At 41.7% G+C, this 19,387-nt stretch overlaps 2 protein-coding genes across 2 annotated transcripts in view; both read right to left on the reverse strand.

Annotated features, from left to right (window-relative positions):
- Window positions 1–19,387, reverse strand: part of LOC119483763 (NACHT, LRR and PYD domains-containing protein 12-like) — a 542,841-nt gene that overhangs the window by 498,939 nt on the left and 24,515 nt on the right. The window lies entirely within an intron of this gene.
- The window catches only part of LOC119483774 (NLR family CARD domain-containing protein 3-like), a 55,092-nt gene that overhangs the window by 34,863 nt on the left and 842 nt on the right, over window positions 1–19,387 (reverse strand). The window contains exons 2-7 of the mRNA XM_037762242.1: window positions 18,093–18,256; window positions 15,240–17,028; window positions 13,207–13,380; window positions 10,621–10,794; window positions 5,222–5,395; window positions 3,096–3,286 (exon numbers count right to left, since the gene is read on the reverse strand). Coding sequence (XP_037618170.1) covers window positions 3,096–3,286; window positions 5,222–5,395; window positions 10,621–10,794; window positions 13,207–13,380; window positions 15,240–17,028; window positions 18,093–18,256 — 2,666 coding nt within the window. The remainder of the gene's footprint in view (window positions 1–3,095; window positions 3,287–5,221; window positions 5,396–10,620; window positions 10,795–13,206; window positions 13,381–15,239; window positions 17,029–18,092; window positions 18,257–19,387) is intronic.

Raw genomic sequence — 19,387 nt, forward strand, 5'->3', positions numbered from 1 at the left:
GAATGAGTCCAATATTGCTTAGCAATTATAAACACTTTGGTGTTTGGCTTTTGTTTCTGGGACTGGTGGACTGTAATGGAGCCTGTGGAGGCAATTTCAACATTGATTTCTGAGGGGAAAAGCTCCACAGGTTGACTTCATGTGTCTGTGTGGAGCCATGTAATGTGAAAACTAGCAGGGTGACACGTACATCTGTAATAAACTAACAAATATGATTTGTTTTGTAGCAAAAACACAGATAGTCAGGATATTTTTTTGTTTTGTTTTACATCAAACATCACATACAAAAGACAATATTAAGGAGCTGACTTTCCACCAAAATCCAGACATAATCTGTTTGTAGTTAGTTGAGAAACTGAAGCCTCAGGTTCAGGTTTTATCTACTTCTTTATGTTTGTTACAAGCATAATGTTATAATATGAAAAACGGCTGGTATTGGTATATATATTGTATATGGTATATATATATATTTAGTAGTATGTGGAAATTAACTGCAGAACTCCATCGTTCCACAGGGTGGAGCTGCAACAGAAAGCAAAGCAGAAACATCTATTTAAATGTGTTAATCTACAGTTCTGTTGTCATAAACAGAACTGATCTGCAGAGGCACTTTGGGTTCAGAATATATGAATGAATGAAGACAAAGTGAAACCCAGGTCCAGGTGGAGGAGGTGGTTGAGTGTGGAGCAGAAGGAGTGGAGGAGTCTCAGTGTGTCTGCAGAGACTGTGCAGAAGGACAGAGTCCAGATACACTGATGATACTCTGTCAGGTCCAGAGGAACACACAGGGATGATGGTGGTTAGAGATCAATCCATCCATCTGATGAGAGAAGAAGAAGACAACAGAAGTCATCCATCAGTGTTTACAGAGACTCCCTTCATCAGCTGTCAGTCAGCATCCAGTATAAAGAGCAGAAGGGACTTCAGTCTGTGTAGCGTAGCCAGCTTCCTTTCAGCTCTCATGTTAACGTATTGGAGTGAACACACTGAGCTCAGAGCTCCCAGACCAGAGGCCTGTACTACGAAGCCAGTCCAACACACCCAGGGTATCTTCTCCTTATCTGGTTTAACTAACCCCTCAACCAAGATCCCGCTAAGCGGTCCTACGACAGCCGTTATCAACTCCGTAAGTCAACCCAGGGTTTCTCAGTCTGGCTATGAGCGCGTTCACATAGAAGGGGCGGGGTTTGTAGCACATGACCAATCACAGACATGGACCAGTCTACGGTCAGCAGAGCGGCATACTTTACAAACACATATTAGAAAAGTTAAACACATAATCCAGACTAAAATTAACACAGTTTAAACTGCCAGATGCAGGAAGGACAGCTGACAAAAAAATCACTGACTGTGTGAATGTGTAAATAAACAGACTTTTAATATCCCGATAGATCTGACTAGAACTAATTACACGTGTGTTCCATTAAATCAATGTGTTGATTAGATGTGTTCTTATAGAATAGAACAGAAGATACTTTATTCATCTCCTGGAGGAATTACAATACTTTAGTCTTATTCTTTCAGCTCCAACCCCGGCGGTGTGAAACAGACTTAGGAGAAGGTAAATAATAAATCTATAAACATAATTCACAGCGGTAAGCAGGCTTACTTTCACATCTTCTAATCACCCACAGCATACATAAAAGTATTGGTAGCAAACTAACCAAGGCAACACATTCAGTCTGAGGGACTGTAGGAACACGACTCTGACGTGTCTCACAGCAACATACGGCTCAAGAAGCTGATTCAGATGAGTGACTATATGAATATCATATATGAATATATGATAAGAGATCATGTACTGATTTTGTGTTATTGTGGTTATATAAATGTCATTTATGTCCGTTTCACACCGCTGGGTTTGCAGCTGAGAGAAGAAGGCTACATTATTGTCATACAGGTCATAACAATACATGTGATCACATTAACTCAGCAGAGTACACAAAGTAGTTCTAGTCAGATCTCTGGTGCTCTAGACGGGGCAGTGATATTACAAGTCTGTTCATTTACACATTCACACAGTCGCTGACCTTTCTGCATGTGTCAGTTTAAACTGTGTTGCTTTTAGCCTGGATTATGTGTTCAAATTCTTTGTCTCTGTGTAATATTATCTTATGATCCACACAGTGGAAATAAACTGCTGAGAGTCCTGAGAGCATCATTACTGCAGAAACAGAGAGCTTTTCACTGCTCACTTTAATGATGGATTTACTGCTGCTAGGTTGGTTTCAGTCACATTTCAATGTTTCATCTACTTTTAAATATTACATGACAAATATGTAAATATTAGGGCTGTCAATCCATTCAAATATTTAGTCGCGATTAATCGCATGATTGTCCATAGTTAATCGTGATTAATCTCAAATTAATCGCACATTTTACAACCTAAAAATCACAAGTTGCGTTAAAGTAATTAGTGGTGTTAAAACAAACTAGCGTTAACTCGTTATTATTGCGTTAACTTTGACAGCCCGACTAAATATGGAGTCTTTTTGGACAAGGAGATCAAACAGAGCGTTTCAGACAGAGGGTGTAAAGAGGTGCTGCAGCACAGCCGCTAGAAGAAAAGTAAAGTGTTTTTTGAACATTAAAGCATGTAAACATGTTCTAGTAGAAACCTAAAATACAAGTATGAACCTGAACATCAGCCTGATAGGTCCTCTTTAAAGGTCCTACATGTTCATACACAGACTGAACAGTAAAACCTCAGCTGTGATTACTGGACTTCAGCAGAGGTTCTGGTCTTTATAAAGACCACATGGTTACTAAATGTAACCATGGTTCTATGATGGTTCTATCTCTCAATGAGAGAACACACTTTCTGATCAGATTTGATGGTACGACAGTTTGATGGATGAGGACCACTGTCTCTATACATGATGTGATGCTGTCAGCTGTAATCCAGCTTTATTTCCTGGAGACATGAACACAACAACAACATCTTCTTCACATCAACTCTAACACATGATCACAACAAGCTTCTGGCTGATCTGATTGGCTGACTGTTCTCTCTCTCTCTGTGTCACCGTTCTCCTCTCACAGCTTAACGGAGGAAACACATCACAACAATACTGCTGAAACCAGCATGGACCGACTCCGACCCTCTACTGACCTCAGAGTCTCCAGTCTACAGTGTGGACTCTTCACAAGATCAGACAGCAGCTTCACATCTGATTCCTTCAGCTTGTTGTCTCTCAGATCCAGCTCTCTCAGATGGGAGGGGTTGGACTTCAGAGCTGAGGCCAGAGAAGCACAGCTGATCTCTGACAAACTGCAGTCCCTCAATCTGAATAAAGAATAAATGATGAAGATAAAAATCACTTTATAATCCAGTCAGATGTGTTCAGGTTTTAAATGTGTAGCTCAACATCACTATGTCCTAATCAATGATCTTTTCCCTAAAATGAGTAGAGTGACTTTGTCATTGTGTTATTGTGGATCATCATAATGTCAGCCTTCTACAGACATCATCCAAATGTCACCACAACATTCATACACCTGTTCATGTCAACACACATCAATAACATGCTGCTGATCTCTGTGTTCATCTATGTGTGTGTGCTGAAGGATCAATATCGATGATCAGACATTATTTGTGGAACATGTTGAAACAATCAGAAACCAGAGAAATATTTCTACTTCATGAAGTAAACTTGATCAATTCAGAACAAATATTCAGGGTTCCTACACATTTTACATTTTACATTCCAGACTTTTCCAGACTTCTCTGTAGATTTTTCAGACCATATTTGACTTTGTGACTCGGGGTTCAGAGGACGCTGTTACAAGACTACAGCCCCCCCCCCACCATGGTTGAGATGTCAAACGATTTTCCTCAAAGTTTGCATCCAGCTCTCTTTTCCCATTTGGAATTGTTAACCAACCAGGCTTTGTGTTTGGGATCATCAAGCCAGCCCTCAGAACACTTTACTCATCGTGGTCGTTCAGTCTACAGTCCTACAGAGAAAGCTGGACGACGTTCTGCTGTCAAACATCCTGCTCTAGGTGAATCACAATGATGCCGTCCCTCTATTAGCACCAGGGACAGACTGGGACACAAACCCATCCCAGGACTTTGAGACGGAGAGGTGTCTTATGTGAGCGGCCGGAGGGCGCGAGACGAAACATTGTGGGTTAGTAATTTTACCACTAATAGAGTTTTAGTGGTATAAAGAGAATGTGATGATGATGATGAAGACCTTCAAGACTCTTCATCGTGGATGACACCTCCTCAGTTTGTATCAGCACGTCATCACTGAATCAAAACCAGACCGGCCAGCTGGAACACTGGTCACAGTTCATCACGTTCATGATGTAAATGACTGAGCCAATCAGATTTCAGCCAGAACGAGGATCAGTCCAAATTAGGAGGGGCCGCTCGTCCCCCCCCCTCAATATGTAAAGTATTAGATTGTCCCAGTCTGACAGGCAGCGTTCTGCTCTGTGCCGTCTGCCTGCAGTTACCGGTTACTTTTTATTATTATATTATTATTGTTATGTTGCTCATGATGAATAGTTGGCCCATATTTGGCTGCCAAAGTGCCGCCCTAGGCGGTTGCCTAGTTGGCCTCTATGGAGGCGCCGGCCCTGGCTGTGACGTACAGGCGTAGAGGCAGCTCTGTAGGAGTGTGCGTTCAGTCAGAGCCTACTTCCTGTGCTGCTTTCAACGACATCAAGCTCTCTCTGGCCCGCGCTCTCTCACACAGTAGTAAACATTGTGGCTGCACCGGCTGCTCTAAACACCATGAAAAACACTCTGCTTGTATGATCTATTTATTTTTAGAAATTCTGAATTTGATATCTTAGAAAGCAGAATAGGGGCAACAGTCTGGAAACAGACATGTTTTTCCATTCTCTCTTTTCTTTTTTCCATACTCATCCAGACCTGGAAATTACTAAAATCAAATTCCATACTTCTCCATACTGCGTAGGAACCCTGAATATTAGTTGAGAGGATCTTCTGTATCCAGATGTGACCATTTACCAACAATGATAAACATTCATTTACTTTAACAACTAACAGTGGACATTTTCTACACTTTCTTTAAGAAACACAAGTCTTTTGTGACTGCAGACTAGATTTAGTTCAAGAAACATGAAAATATGAAGAAAAGGACATTAACAACTTTATGGATGTAAGTTATGTTTGTACATAAATCAGGTTCAATTGTTAATTCAACATATAAGATCTCTAATAGTAACAGAGAGTCAGTGAACTGACCTCAGAGTCTCCAGTCTACAGTGTGGACTCTCCAGAAAACCACACAGGACCTTCACTCCTGAATCCTGCAGCTTGTTGTAGCTCAGATCCAGCTCTCTCAGATGGGAGGGGTTGGACTTCAGAGCTGAGGCCAGAGAAGCACAGCTGATCTCTGACAAACTGCAGCCCTTCAATCTGAATAAAGAATAAATGATGAAGATAAAAATCACTTTATAATCCAGTCAGATGTGTTCAGGTTTTAAATGTGTAGCTCAACATCACTATGTCCTAATCAATGATCTTTTCCCTAAAATGAGTAGAGTGACTTTGTCATTGTGTTATTGTGGATCATCATAATGTCAGCCTTCTACAGACATCATCCAAATGTCACCACAACATTCATACACCTGTTCATGTCAACACACATCAATAACATGCTGCTGATCTCAGTCAAGTCTGGAATTAGAGGATCAATATCAAATCAGACTTGTTGGACTTCATTACTTCATTTATTACATGGCCTTCTTCTCACTGTATCTGCTAGCCTAGCAGGTTTATGTCATTTACAGGAAAGGTCCACATTTGTTCAAGTGTGTCTGTAAACAACAGCCACATGTCATATGTACATTAAAAGAGTTATTGGTGGCAGTAATCATTCCTCCTGTGAAGTGGTCCCTTCATAACACAACTACACTGTAAGAAATGACTTCACAAGTTCAAGTGAAACTAATATGAAGATTCAGCAGTCTGAGTCGACAAATCAAAGTTACACACTGTTTAGTACCAAATTCCCTCTTTGAGTTACTATTCCTCCTGCAGCTCAACAAGGAAACTGTCAAACACAACATACTGACTGGATACATACTAAGGCTGGGCAATATATCCATATTATATCCATATCTTGATATGAGACTAGATATCGTCTTAAATTTTGGATATCCTAATATCTAGGGTTGTCAAAGTTAATCGTTTTAACGCCACTATTTTCTTTAACGCATTAATGCAATCGATCTTCCGGAGGTTATAGCGGCTCAGTTTTAAAGCTAGAGTGAAGATACTGGTATCATAGGAAACTGGAAAACCTGATGAATCCATCGGTACCAACCATGTCAAACTAGCTCGTCGGGAAGGAGGTTAAATAACGCTCCAAACTTACTCTAAAGTTTGGCAAGGAAAAACTGTCATGGGCATCTTCAAAGGGGTCGCTTGACCTCTGACCTCCAGATATATGAATGTAAATGGGTTCTATGGGTACCCACGAGTCTCCCCTTTACAGACATGCCCACTTTATGATAATCACATGCAGTTTGGGGCAAGTCATAGTCAAGTCAGCACACTGACACACTGACAGCTGTTGTTGCCTGTTGGGCTGCAGTTTGCCATGTTATGATTGGAGCATATTGTTTTATGCTAAATGCAGTACCTGTGAGGGTTTCTGGACAATATCTGTCATTGTTTTGTGTTCTTAATTGATTTACAATAATAAATATATACATACATTTACATAAATCATATTTATCCACTCCCATATTGATAAGAATATTAAATACTTGACAGATCTCCCTTTAAGGTTCATTTAGAACAGATACAAAAATTGTGAATAATTTGCGATTAATCGTGATTAAATATTTTAAAGGAACTATTTGTAACTTTATACGCGCATAAATGTAGCGGGTCGTCACACATGCGCGCTCACATATGCGCGTTCGCGTGTGGCCGCTGCCTCTCCAACTCTGCCTGCCTGCCTTCACTCAGAGAGCGCGCGTGTTCTCAGCTCGCTCCACCTCTAGACGTGAACGCGCGCTCACTACACACTGCAGAAGAGTTAGTTTAGCTCTGAGAATATCTAGTGAATGCACAGTGGACGTTTGTGCAGAAAAAAAATGCTGCAGCTTCTCCAGACCAACAGAGGTTTCCCGTGTCTTGTGAAGTGACGGAGCTCCTTAACTAGTAACGTTACCCTCTCGTTACCGACCGGGTGCCGGTGTCTCCTCTGCTCTCTCCGGCTGCGGGAGGAGAGAGCAGAGGAGACACGCTGCAGAGCCCCGCTGCTTCAGCCTGCACTTAGGCAGGAAAAGCCAACACTAGGATCAGATCTAAATCATGTTCATGGAGAGACCTTCGTCTGGTCAGCTAACATTACTGCCAAGCAGCTGAAATATAGAGTGATATTGTGGATTTAGCTGACTTGTGTCGCCTCACTGTTTTGAGCGATGCTCGATCATGTCTATGTAGAGCGAGCAAGCGCGAGCCCAACGCTGACTTTCGTTGATTTCACGACCACAGGTGTCGCTGTTAAGAAGCATTTCTGAAAGTTACAAATAGTCCCTTTAATGGATTGACAGCCCTAGTAATATCGTGTTGTGTTGTAAGTGTTGTCTCTTCCTGGTTTTAAAGGCTACATTACAGTAAAGTGATGTCATTCTCTGAACTTACCAGACTGTTCTAGCTGTTCTATTATTGGTCATTTACAAAAAAAAATATTATGATATTTGATTTTCTCCAAGTCACCCAGCCCTAATACATCTAACTCAGACTGCTGAAGCCTCTGATTAGTTTAAGATCAACTTTACAGGTCATTTTACACAGAACAAGACTGTGGATTTAGTCCTCATCTCGTAACACTCAGGTTATACGGGGGTTGCTTCACAGACAGAAGGAATGATGACAGACATCAATAACTCTTTGAATGTACATATGAACATGTGAGTATTGTATTCAGATAGACTTGAAAAAAATATGGACCTGCAAAGATGTTTCTGATGCAGAATATTTATTTGGTTTTTGCTTCAAATAATTAGACAATGCTGACATGAAAACAGATCACAGTTAGATCTGCTGTCAAAAAGAACGTGGGAATAACTTAGAACCATAGAGACCTCTGATTAGATGGTGTCGTTCATAATCATCACTTGTGTGCCTTTAAGTTGGTGCAATACGTGTTTGTTGAAGAGTGTTGCACCTTTAGACATGTTCAAATAGAGCGCTACAGGAATGAGTCCTAAAACCCAGAAATGAGTTAGCATTTTAGTATTTCCTGTTCCCTCGTCTGGAAGTCAATGGGTTTTTAGTTAGATGCCTGAAATAAGGTCTGTGTTAAAGGTCCAGTGTGTAGGATCTGGAGGTATCTAGTGGTGAGGTGAGGAGATTACAACCAACTGAAGCCTCTCCTGTGTGCCAAGCGTGTTGGAGAGCTACGGTGGCCGACGTGAAAACGTGAAAGTCCCTCTCTAGAGCCATCTGGAGCAGAGCCAGTGTGTAGAGAGTGTGTGTACAAACTACACAAACTACAGTCAGTGAACTGACCTCAGAGTCTCCAGTCTACAGTTTGGACTCTTCAGTCCAGCGAAAAGAGGTTTCACTCCTGAATCCTTCAGGTAGTTGTTACTCAGCTCCAGCTCTCTCAGATGGGAGGGGTTGGACTTCAGAGCTGAGGCCAGAGAAGCACAGCTGATCTCTGACAAACTGCAGTTCCTCAATCTGAATAAAGAATAAATGATAAAGATAAAAATCACTTTATAATCCAATCAGATGTGTTCAGGTTTTAAATGTGTAGCTCAACATCACTATGTCCTAATCAATGATCTTTTCCCTAAAATGAGTAGAGTGACTTTGTCATTGTGTTATTGTGGATCATCATAATGTCAGCCTTCTACAGACATCATCCAAATGTCACCACAACATTCATACACCTGTTCATGTCAACACACATCAATAACATGCTGCTGATCTCGGTGTTCATCTATGTGTGTGTGCTGAAGGATCAATATCGATGATCAGACATTATTTGTGGAACATGTTGAAACAATCAGAAACCAGAGAAATATTTCTACTTCATGAAGTAAACTTGATCAATTCAGAACAAATATTCAGGGTTCCTACACATTTTACATTTTACATTCCAGACTTTTCCAGACTTCTCTGTAGATTTTTCAGACCATATTTGACTTTGTGACTCGGGGTTCAGAGGACGCTGTTACAAGACTACAGCCCCCCCCCCCCCCCACCATGGTTGAGATGTCAAACGATTTTCCTCAAAGTTTGCATCCAGCTCTCTTTTCCCCATTTGTAATTGTTAACCAACCAGGCTTTGTGTTTGGGATCATCAAGCCAGCCCTCAGAACACTTTACTCATCGTGGTCGTTCAGTCTACAGTCCTACAGAGAAAGCTGGACGACGTTCTGCTGTCAAACATCCTGCTCTAGGTGAATCACAATGATGCCGCCCCTCTATTAGCACCAGGGACAGACTGGGACACAAACCCATCCCAGGACTTTGAGACGGAGAGGTGTCTTATGTGAGCGGCCGGAGGGCGCGAGACGAAACATTGTGGGTTAGTAATTTTACCACTAATAGAGTTTTAGTGGTATAAAGAGAATGTGATGATGATGATGAAGACCTTCAAGACTCTTCATCGTGGATGACACCTCCTCAGTTTGTATCAGCACGTCATCACTGAATCAAAACAAGACCGGCCAGCTGGAACACTGGTCACAGTTCATCACGTTCATGATGTAAATGATTGAGCCAATCAGATTTCAGCCAGAACGAGGATCAGTCCAAATTAGGAGGGGCCGCTCGTCCCCCCCCTCAATATGTAAAGTATTAGATTGTCCCAGTCTGACAGGCAGCGTTCTGCTCTGTGCCGTCTGCCTGCAGTTACCGGTTACTTTTTATTATTATATTATTATTGTTATGTTGCTCATGATGAATAGTTGGCCCATATTTGGCTGCCAAAGTGCCGCCCTAGGCGGTTGCCTAGTCGGCCTCTATGGAGGCGCCGGCCCTGGCTGTGACGTACAGGCGTAGAGGCAGCTCTGTAGGAGTGTGCGTTCAGTCAGAGCCTACTTCCTGTGCTGCTTTCAACGACATCAAGCTCTCTCTGGCCCGCGCTCTCTCACACAGTAGTAAACATTGTGGCTGCACCGGCTGCTCTAAACACCATGAAAAACACTCTGCTTGTATGATCTATTTATTTTTAGAAATTCTGAATTTGATATCTTAGAAAGCAGAATAGGGGCAACAGTCTGGAAACAGACATGTTTTTCCATTCTCTCTTTTCTTTTTTCCATACTCATCCAGACCTGGAAATGACTAAAATCAAATTCCATACTTCTCCATACTGCGTAGGAACCCTGAATATTAGTTCAGAGGATCTTCTGTATCCAGATGTGACCATTTACCAACAATGATAAACATTCATTTACTTTAACAACTAACAGTGGACATTTTCTACACTTTCTTTAAGAAACACAAGTCTTTTGTGACTGCAGACTAGATTTAGTTCAAGAAACATGAAAATATGAAGAAAAGGACATTAACAACTTTATGGATGTAAGTTATGTTTGTACATAAATCAGGTTCAATTGTTAATTCAACATATAAGATCTCTAATAGTAACAGAGAGTCAGTGAACTGACCTCAGAGTCTCCAGTCTACAGTGTGGACTCTCCAGAAAACCACACAGGACCTTCACTCCTGAATCCTGCAGGTTGTTGTGACTCAGATCCAGCTCTCTCAGATGGGAGGGGTTGGACTTCAGAGCTGAGGCCAGAGAAGCACAGCTGATCTCTGACAAACTGCAGCCCCTCAATCTGAATAAAGAATAAATGATGAAGATAAAAATCACTTTATAATCCAGTCAGATGTGTTCAGGTTTTAAATGTGTAGCTCAACATCACTATGTCCTAATAAATGATCTTTCCCCTAAAATGAGTAGAGTGACTTTGTCATTGTGTTATTGTGGATCATCATAATGTCAGCCTTCTACAGACATCATCCAAATGTCACCACAACATTCATACACCTGTTCATGTCAACACACATCAATAACATGCTGCTGATCTCAGTCAAGTCTGGAATTAGAGGATCAATATCAAATCAGACTTGTTGGACTTCATTACTTCATTTATTACATGGCCTTCTTCTCACTGTATCTGCTAGCCTAGCAGGTTTATGTCATTTACAGGAAAGGTCCACATTTGTTCAAGTGTGTCTGTAAACAACAGCCACATGTCATATGTACATTAAAAGAGTTATTGGTGGCAGTAATCATTCCTCCTGTGAAGTGGTCCCTTCATAACACAACTACACTGTAAGAAATGACTTCACAAGTTCAAGTGAAACTAATATGAAGATTCAGCAGTCTGAGTCGACAAATCAAAGTTACACACTGTTTAGTACCAAATTCCCTCTTTGAGTTACTATTCCTCCTGCAGCTCAACAAGGAAACTGTCAAACACAACATACTGACTGGATACATACTAAGGCTGGGCAATATATCCATATTATATCCATATCGTGATATGAGACTAGATATCGTCTTTGATTTTGGATATCCTAATATCTAGGGTTGTCAAAGTTAATCGTTTTAACGCCACTATTTTCTTTAACGCATTAATGCAATCGATCTTCCGGAGGTTATAGCGGCTCAGTTTTAAAGCTAGAGTGAAGATACTGGTATCATAGGAAACTGGAAAACCTGATGAATCCATCGGTACCAACCATGTCAAACTAGCTCGTCGGGAAGGAGGTTAAATAACGCTCCAAACTTACTCTAAAGTTTGGCGAGGAAAAACTGTCATGGCCATCTTCAAAGGGGTCTCTTGACCTCTGACCTCCAGATATGTGAATGTAAATGGGTTCTATGGGTACCCACGAGTCTCCCCTTTACAGACATGCCCACTTTATGATAATCACATGCAGTTTGGGGCAAGTCATAGTCAAGTCAGCACACTGACACACTGACAGCTGTTGTTGCCTGTTGGGCTGCAGTTTGCCATGTTATGATTGGAGCATATTGTTTTATGCTAAATGCAGTACCTGTGAGGGTTTCTGGACAATATCTGTCATTGTTTTGTGTTCTTAATTGATTTACAATAATAAATATATACATACATTTACATAAATCATATTTGTCCACTCCCATGTTGATAAGAATATTAAATACTTGACAGATCTCCCTTTAAGGTTCATTTAGAACAGATACAAAAATTGTGAATAATTTGCGATTAATCGTGATTAAATATTTGAATGGATTGACAGCCCTAGTAATATCGTGTTGTGTTGTAAGTGTCATCTCTTCCTGGTTTTAAAGGCTACATTACAGTAAAGTGATGTCATTCTCTGAACTTACCAGACTGTTCTAGCTGTTCTATTATTGGTCATTTACACAAAAAAATATTATGATATTTGATTTTCTCCAAGTCACCCAGCCCTAATACATCTAACTCAGACTGCTGAAGCCTCTGATTAGTTTAAGATCAACTTTACAGGTCATTTTACACAGAACAAGACTGTGGATTTAGTCCTCATCTCGTAACACTCAGGTTATACGGGGGTTGCTTCACAGACAGAAGGAATGATGACAGACATCAATAACTCTTTGAATGTACATATGAACATGTGAGTATTGTATTCAGATAGACTTGAACAAAATATGAACCTGCAAAGAGGTTTCTGATGCAGAATATTTATTTGGTTTTTGCTTCAAATAATTAGACAATGCTGACATGAAAACAGATCACAGTTAGATCTGCTGTCAAAAAGAACGTGGGAATAACTTAGAACCATAGAGACCTCTGATTAGATGGTGTCATTCATAATCATCACTTGTGTGCCTTTAAGTTGGTGCAATACGTGTTTGTTGAAGAGTGCTGCACCTTTAGACATGTTCAAATAGAGCGCTACAGGAATGAGTCCTAAAACCCAGAAATGAATTAGCATTTTAGCACTTCCTGTTCCCTCGTCTGGAAGTCAATGGGTTTTTAGTTAGATGGCTGAAATAAGGTCTGTGGTTAAAGGTCCAGTGTGTAGGATCTGGAGGTATCTAGTGGTGAGGTGAGGAGATTACAACCAACTGAAGCCTCTCCTGTGTGCCAAGCGTGTTGGAGAGCTACGATGGCCGACGTGAAAACGTGAATGTCCCTCTCTAGAGCCATCTGGAGCAGAGCCAGTGTGTAGAGAGTGTGTGTACAAACTACATAAACTACAGTCAGTGAACTGACCTCAGAGTCTCCAGTCTACAGTTTGGACTCTTCAGTCCAGCAGAAAGCGGTTTCACTCCTGAGTCCTCCAGGTCGTTGTCACTCAGCTCCAGCTCTCTCAGATGGGAGGGGTTGGACTTCAGAGCTGAGGCCACAACTTCACAGTGAGTAACTGAGAGTTCACAGTTATAAATTCTGTGATGACACAAAAGTTACAAAATACATTATTATGAAAGAGGACAGTTTATATTTACTTCATGCATTTGATGACTAAACAGTTTGATATATACTTCTTTAATCAACATTTACTCCTCACATCAGTGGTTCAGCTAATCTTATCTCACTGTTTGACATGAAACAATAATTCTCATCACTCTCTCTCAAACCTGCAGACTTTTAATCTTTGTTTTTCTTTAATCTTGCAGATGAAGAGAGAGAACATGTAGTTACATTGAGGCTTCCCTAATGTCCAGTCTGTCAGTGTGATCTGATCCCAGGTCTGTCTCCACAAAGTTAGCATGAGGCCTTCTTGATTAGAAAAGCATTTTTAAAACTCAGTGAATAAGTAATAATAATACAGTTGATAAAGATGACCTCTCTTTGCTAGCTACCTGCTGCTTTCAGGTTCACGTCCATAAATGGGAAAATTAAACAAATTGCTATAATATTAGACCTGTACATAATTAAACATTCATATAACTAGATATTTTGATGACTGCATGGTGTTTTGTCATTAACACTCTTTTCTGAGCATCAAACGTATTCAGCTCACAAACACAATGAATGAACCAATGAGGTTGCATTATTTACAACATAATGACATCAGAAAGATGATATCAGTGTATCAGCATTAAAAACATAACATTGATCTTTGGTTTGTATAAGATCTCTTAAAAAGTCTGAATTCTACCATTCTGCTGTTATATATTCATCAGACTGCTGTTATTGGTGGAAGCTGTGTATTTCCTGTTACTACTCTTCTCTACAGCAACAAGAGAGAGAAACACCAGAGTTTCCTTCTGTGAGTAACAGAATAAAAGGAAAGACTTCAAAACAAGATGATGGAACACAACTTGAATTCATTAGCAATAAAATGCACCATTGCTCGATTCAACACACTCAGGGGTTTTACAACGACTATCTTTGTCTCGTATGACCAGTAGTTTACGGTGGCTAATGCTAGAGTTGGGTCGGTTTTCGGTTTTGCCGGTCCGGTCCGGTCCGGTGTACGAGCTTAAACCGGTTTGATTTTATGCTAACGACACGTTCTGGCAAATTAAAAAGTAGCCGACATCAACAACCTGTGCCGACAGAGTCACAGTGCTAAATCCAGCCTGTATTGCATTACTAATAAGCAATATGACAACGTGATTAACGTAATATTATGATATAATGTTGGTGTATAAACAAGAAGAGGTTTGTTTACTAGGAGGTTCATGTGTTTTTTGGGGTGAACGAGACGAGACATGGCAGAGCTGGTCTCAAAGAAAACTAAAACTACAGCAACATGGCAACAGTTTGGATTTGAAGCCAACGAAAGAGATGAGCCCAAAAACACACGAGGTAAGGTGTAATGTGGTGCAAGGCCTATTGAAAGCAAACCCCAGCACCAGGACTCTGATCCCAGGACCGCCCCGACTCCCCGCCGGATCAGCAAACGTTCTGTTGCTGCCGTTACACCGGTTAGACCCAGCACTCCACCAGACAGCTGATCTTTTGTTTTTTTCATTTGTTTTACCAGGTTCACATGTCGTCTCCATCACCCCAAAAACATAAATAAGAAAAAACTGTCAAATGTAACAATTATTAGAAATAAATAGAATAAGTGTTCATTAACTTGACAGCTAGAAACACAAACTACTGAAACATTTTGAACTCAACATTTGAAACAGCTCAAGAACATCTGTGACAAAATACAAATACATATTTATGTAATAAACACGTGGAACATTTATAAGAATATTATATTTTAAGAATAATTTATAGTGTGTATATTTGAAGAACTAAACTAGTAATCTACACTGATCTATAAAGTTAATCACATCTGGACTTACACAGCTTTTCTGCAGTTCCTCACAGCTGGAATCAGTCTCCGTCGTCCCTCGTCTGATGTGTTGTACTTCTTCAGGTCCAACTCATCCAGAACCTCCTCTGACATCTGCAGCATGTAGGCCAGAGCTGAGCAGTGGATCTCTGAGAGTCTCTTCTCTGATCTGTTCTCTGACTTCAGGAACTCTTGGATGTCCTGATGTACCGAGTGGTCGTTCATCTCCGTCAGACAGTGGAAGATGTTGATGCTTCTGTCAGGAGAGGTTTTGGTCCTCTTCTTCTTCAGGTTGTTGATGGCTCTCTGGATGATTTCTGGACTGTTGTCTGTCTGACCCAGCAGACCTCCTAAGAGTCTCTGGTTGGACTCCAGAGAGAGGCCATGAAGGAAGCGAACAAACAGGTCCAGGTGGCCATTTTTACTTTCAAGGGATTTCTCCATGGCTCTCTTCAGGAAGTCATCCAGGGTTGAATGAACATATATTTTTCCTAGGAAGTCCTTCAGTACCTCTGTGTTGCTGTTTGTGTAACAGTGGAACATGTAGACTGCAGCCAGAAACTCCTGAATGCTCAGGTGAACAAAGCAGTAGACTGTTTTCTGGAAGATCACACACTCTCTTTTGAAGATCTCTGTACAAACTCCTGAGTACACCGAGGCCTCTGTGACATCCAGACCACACCGCTCCAGGTCTTCTTGGTAGAACATGATGTTTCCTTTCTCCAGATGTTCAAACGCCAGCCTCCCCAGCTTCAGAAGAACTTCCCCGTCAGCCTCCGTCAGCTCCTGTGGACTCGTCTCACGTCCCTCACCGTACTTCTGCTTCTTCCTCTTTGTCTGAACCAACAGGAAGTGTGAGTACATGTCAGTCAGGGTCTTGGGCAGCTCTCCTCTCTGGTCTGTAGTCAACATGTGGTCCAGAACTGTAGCAGTGATCCAGCAGAAGACTGGGATTAGACACATGATGTGGAGGCTCCTGGATGTCTTGATGTGTGAGATGATTCTGCTGGACAGCTCTTCATCACTGACTCTCCTCCTGAAGTACTCCTCCTTCTGGGCGTCAGTGAAGCCTCGTACTTCTGTTACCCTGTCAACACATGCAGGAGGGATCTGATTGGCTGCTGCAGGTCGGGAAGTTATCCAGACGAGAGCTGAGGGAAGCAGATTCCCCTGGATGAGGTTTGTCAACAGCACGTTGACTGATGACTTCTGGGTGACATCAGACACAACCTCACTGTTCTTGAAATCCAGTGAAAGTCTGCTTTCATCCAGGCCGTCAAAGATGAACAGAACTTTACAGACAGCGAGCTTCTCTGCTGTGACCTTCTGTAATGTTGGATGGAAAACATGGAGCAGCATGAGAAGACTGTACTGCTCATCTCTGATCAGGTTCAGCTCCCTGAACGAAAGCAGAACCACCAGACTGACATCTTGGTTCTCCAAGCCCTCTGCCCAGTCCAGAGTGAACTTCTGCACTGAGAAGGTTTTTCCAACGCCAGCGACGCCGTTCGTCAGAACGACTCTGATGTGTCCCTGTTGGTCAGGTAAGGCTTTAAAGATGTCCTGGCACTTGATTGGAGCGTCATGGAGGGTCTTCTTCTTGGAAGCTGTCTCAAGCTGCCTCACCTCATGTTGGGTATTAACCTCTTCACTCTGTCCCTCTGTGATGTAGAGCTCAGTGTAGATCCTGTTGAGGAGGGTTCCACTTCCTGTTTCATCAGTTCCTTCAGTCACACATTCACATCTCCTCCTCAGACTGATCTTATGTTCATCTACAACCTCCTGCAGACCTCTATCTGCTGAAAGAGAAGGACAAAAGTTAAAAATAGAGAAAATGTGATTATTATTTTCATTGCCAATATTGAAGTGATCAATATAAAGTAAATAAAAAAGCAGTAAAGGTTAAACAGTCTAGTTTTAGTGGAAGCATCAGAAATGCTCCTTTTTCTCTCAGTCGGTGTACATGTTTGATTGACAGCAGAGGAGGCGGAGCCTCAGCTGTCCGTCTGCAGCTCTTCATCTAAACAGCTCACTGTGGCTGTTCCTTCCTCACTGTAATATTTAAAACTGATCCACTCATCAAATAATGCAGAATATGTTCATATCTCGTTGTGTGGACATGTTTTTATTGAACAGCATCAATAACAAAAGCCGGGTTTCCACCAAAAGTTCCTGGGACTTTTTAGTCCTACTACTTTTAAGGAACTAAAAGGTTCCTTCAGTCCACTGTTGTCTGTTTCCACTACGGTCTAAAGACCTGTGAAGATTCAGCAAATTAGTCCTCTGATGTATGAAAAAGCAACATGACATGTGACGAGAGCTGTTGGTGGTCGCAGCAGTAAACACACTCTGCAGTCTGCCGTTCAGTGTGTCGTCCGTTTCATCTAAAAAACACGCTGGAAAATAATAAACATTAGGTTTAATCTCACTGTGACGACATTTACTGATGAACGTTGGATGTAATGAATGAAATGCAGAGGAGGAAAGTGAAACTAAGAGCGTCCGTCTCCACAGTAAATCATGTTGAGTATTTGAGGGTTATTTATTTATGTCTCTCTTGTTTTCTCTGTCTTTTTGGCTGGACCGCAGACGGCCAGCCCTACAACCCTAAAAGTCTGTCACTGAGTGATGAAGTTACACGATTGGTCGTCTGAGTGTCGGAGTTTCCTCATTGACCTCTGGATCGTACGCCAACGTTGGTGTATGTATATATGTCTATGGCTTGAACGGCCAGTTGAGTGGAGCAGCGCGTCCCCTAGTGTCCTCGCAGGACCTGGTGGGACTTTTATGACTTTTTATGTATTAAAAGAACAAGTAGTGTTTTCAGACATGGAGACGTCAGCAGACAGATGTAGAGTCTTACTTTGTACAGTGCTGGTCTGACCGGCTGGCTGCAGTCCAGCTCTGGTTCTGGATCTTTGTCCACACTGGGGACAGGAGGAGTCTCCTGATGAAGCAGACTGGTCCAAGTACACAGCACAGCAGGACAGCTGGTCCTCCACAGAGACATCACTCCTCTTCCTCTTCCTGTGAAGACATGTCTTTATAACTAAAAGGCTTTGTTGATTGGCCGACACTGTCTCAAAGCTCAGATGGTCACAGGGAACAGTTAAAGTGTTGTTACTTTTCTGTTTGAATTCAGCATTCAGTCTGTGATGACAGTGTTCCTTTTATTTCAACTCTCCTGCTTTCATAAACACTAATGAGCTGAATTTTACTATCTGGCTGTCTTATTAACCTCTTTACAATCTGACGGACGATATTCTGTCTTTCAGAGGTTGTAGCGGCTCAGTTTTAAAGCTAGAGTGAAGATACTGGTAACATGTGAAACTATAGAGAACCTAAAGAATCCATCGTTACCAACCATGTCATGCTAGCTTGTCTGGAAGAACGCTCTGACCTCCAGATATGTGAATGTAAATGGGTTCTATGGGTACCCACGAGTCTGCCCTTTACAGACATGCCCACTTTATGATAATCACATGTCATAGTCAAGTCAGCACACTGACAGCTGTTGTTGCACGTTGGGTTTCAGAGGGGTCGTCCTCCAGAGGGGTCGCCCTCCTGATCAGTTTCTCCTGTCTGTCCTGTCCCCGGGTCGTACGCCTGAGTTTTCCTGCCCCGTCCCTGTTCAGCGCCCGGCCGCTAGCCCCTTAATCCCTCCTCCGGACTCCCTCCACCCACCCTGATGGAGTTCATAGACTCTGTTTTAGGGACGTCTGGGATCCGTCCCTTGAGAAAGGGGGGGACTGTCATGGTCTTGGGTTTTGGTTGTAGTTTGTTTCCTGTTTTATTTTGTAGGTTCAACACTTTCTACAGCTACTTCACAGTGAAAGTCCTCCATTAAAGAGAGCTGATCATGTTCTTAACAGTCTCACGGTCACTTTGGGCAGCTTAGCTTGAGTTAGTTAGGTTTGAACTGAGGTTAGAAGTGGTCTAAATAGTGTGGTAGACCAGCAGTCTAAGACACACAGTATGTAACAGTGGTGTCTCTGGTTCAAATCCAGATGGTTTACATTTATTTTTATGTCATTCTGTTTTCTGTCACTTTCTACTGTCAACTATCAAATGAAGGCATGAATTCAAATATTCTAAAAAGAGAAGTGGTCCAAATTTACATTACTGCCCCTTTTAGTATGAGCAGATAACTTTAACATC

The sequence above is a fragment of the Sebastes umbrosus genome, chromosome 24 (assembly GCF_015220745.1).
Source record: "Sebastes umbrosus isolate fSebUmb1 chromosome 24, fSebUmb1.pri, whole genome shotgun sequence".
Lineage (NCBI taxonomy): Eukaryota > Metazoa > Chordata > Actinopteri > Perciformes > Sebastidae > Sebastes > Sebastes umbrosus.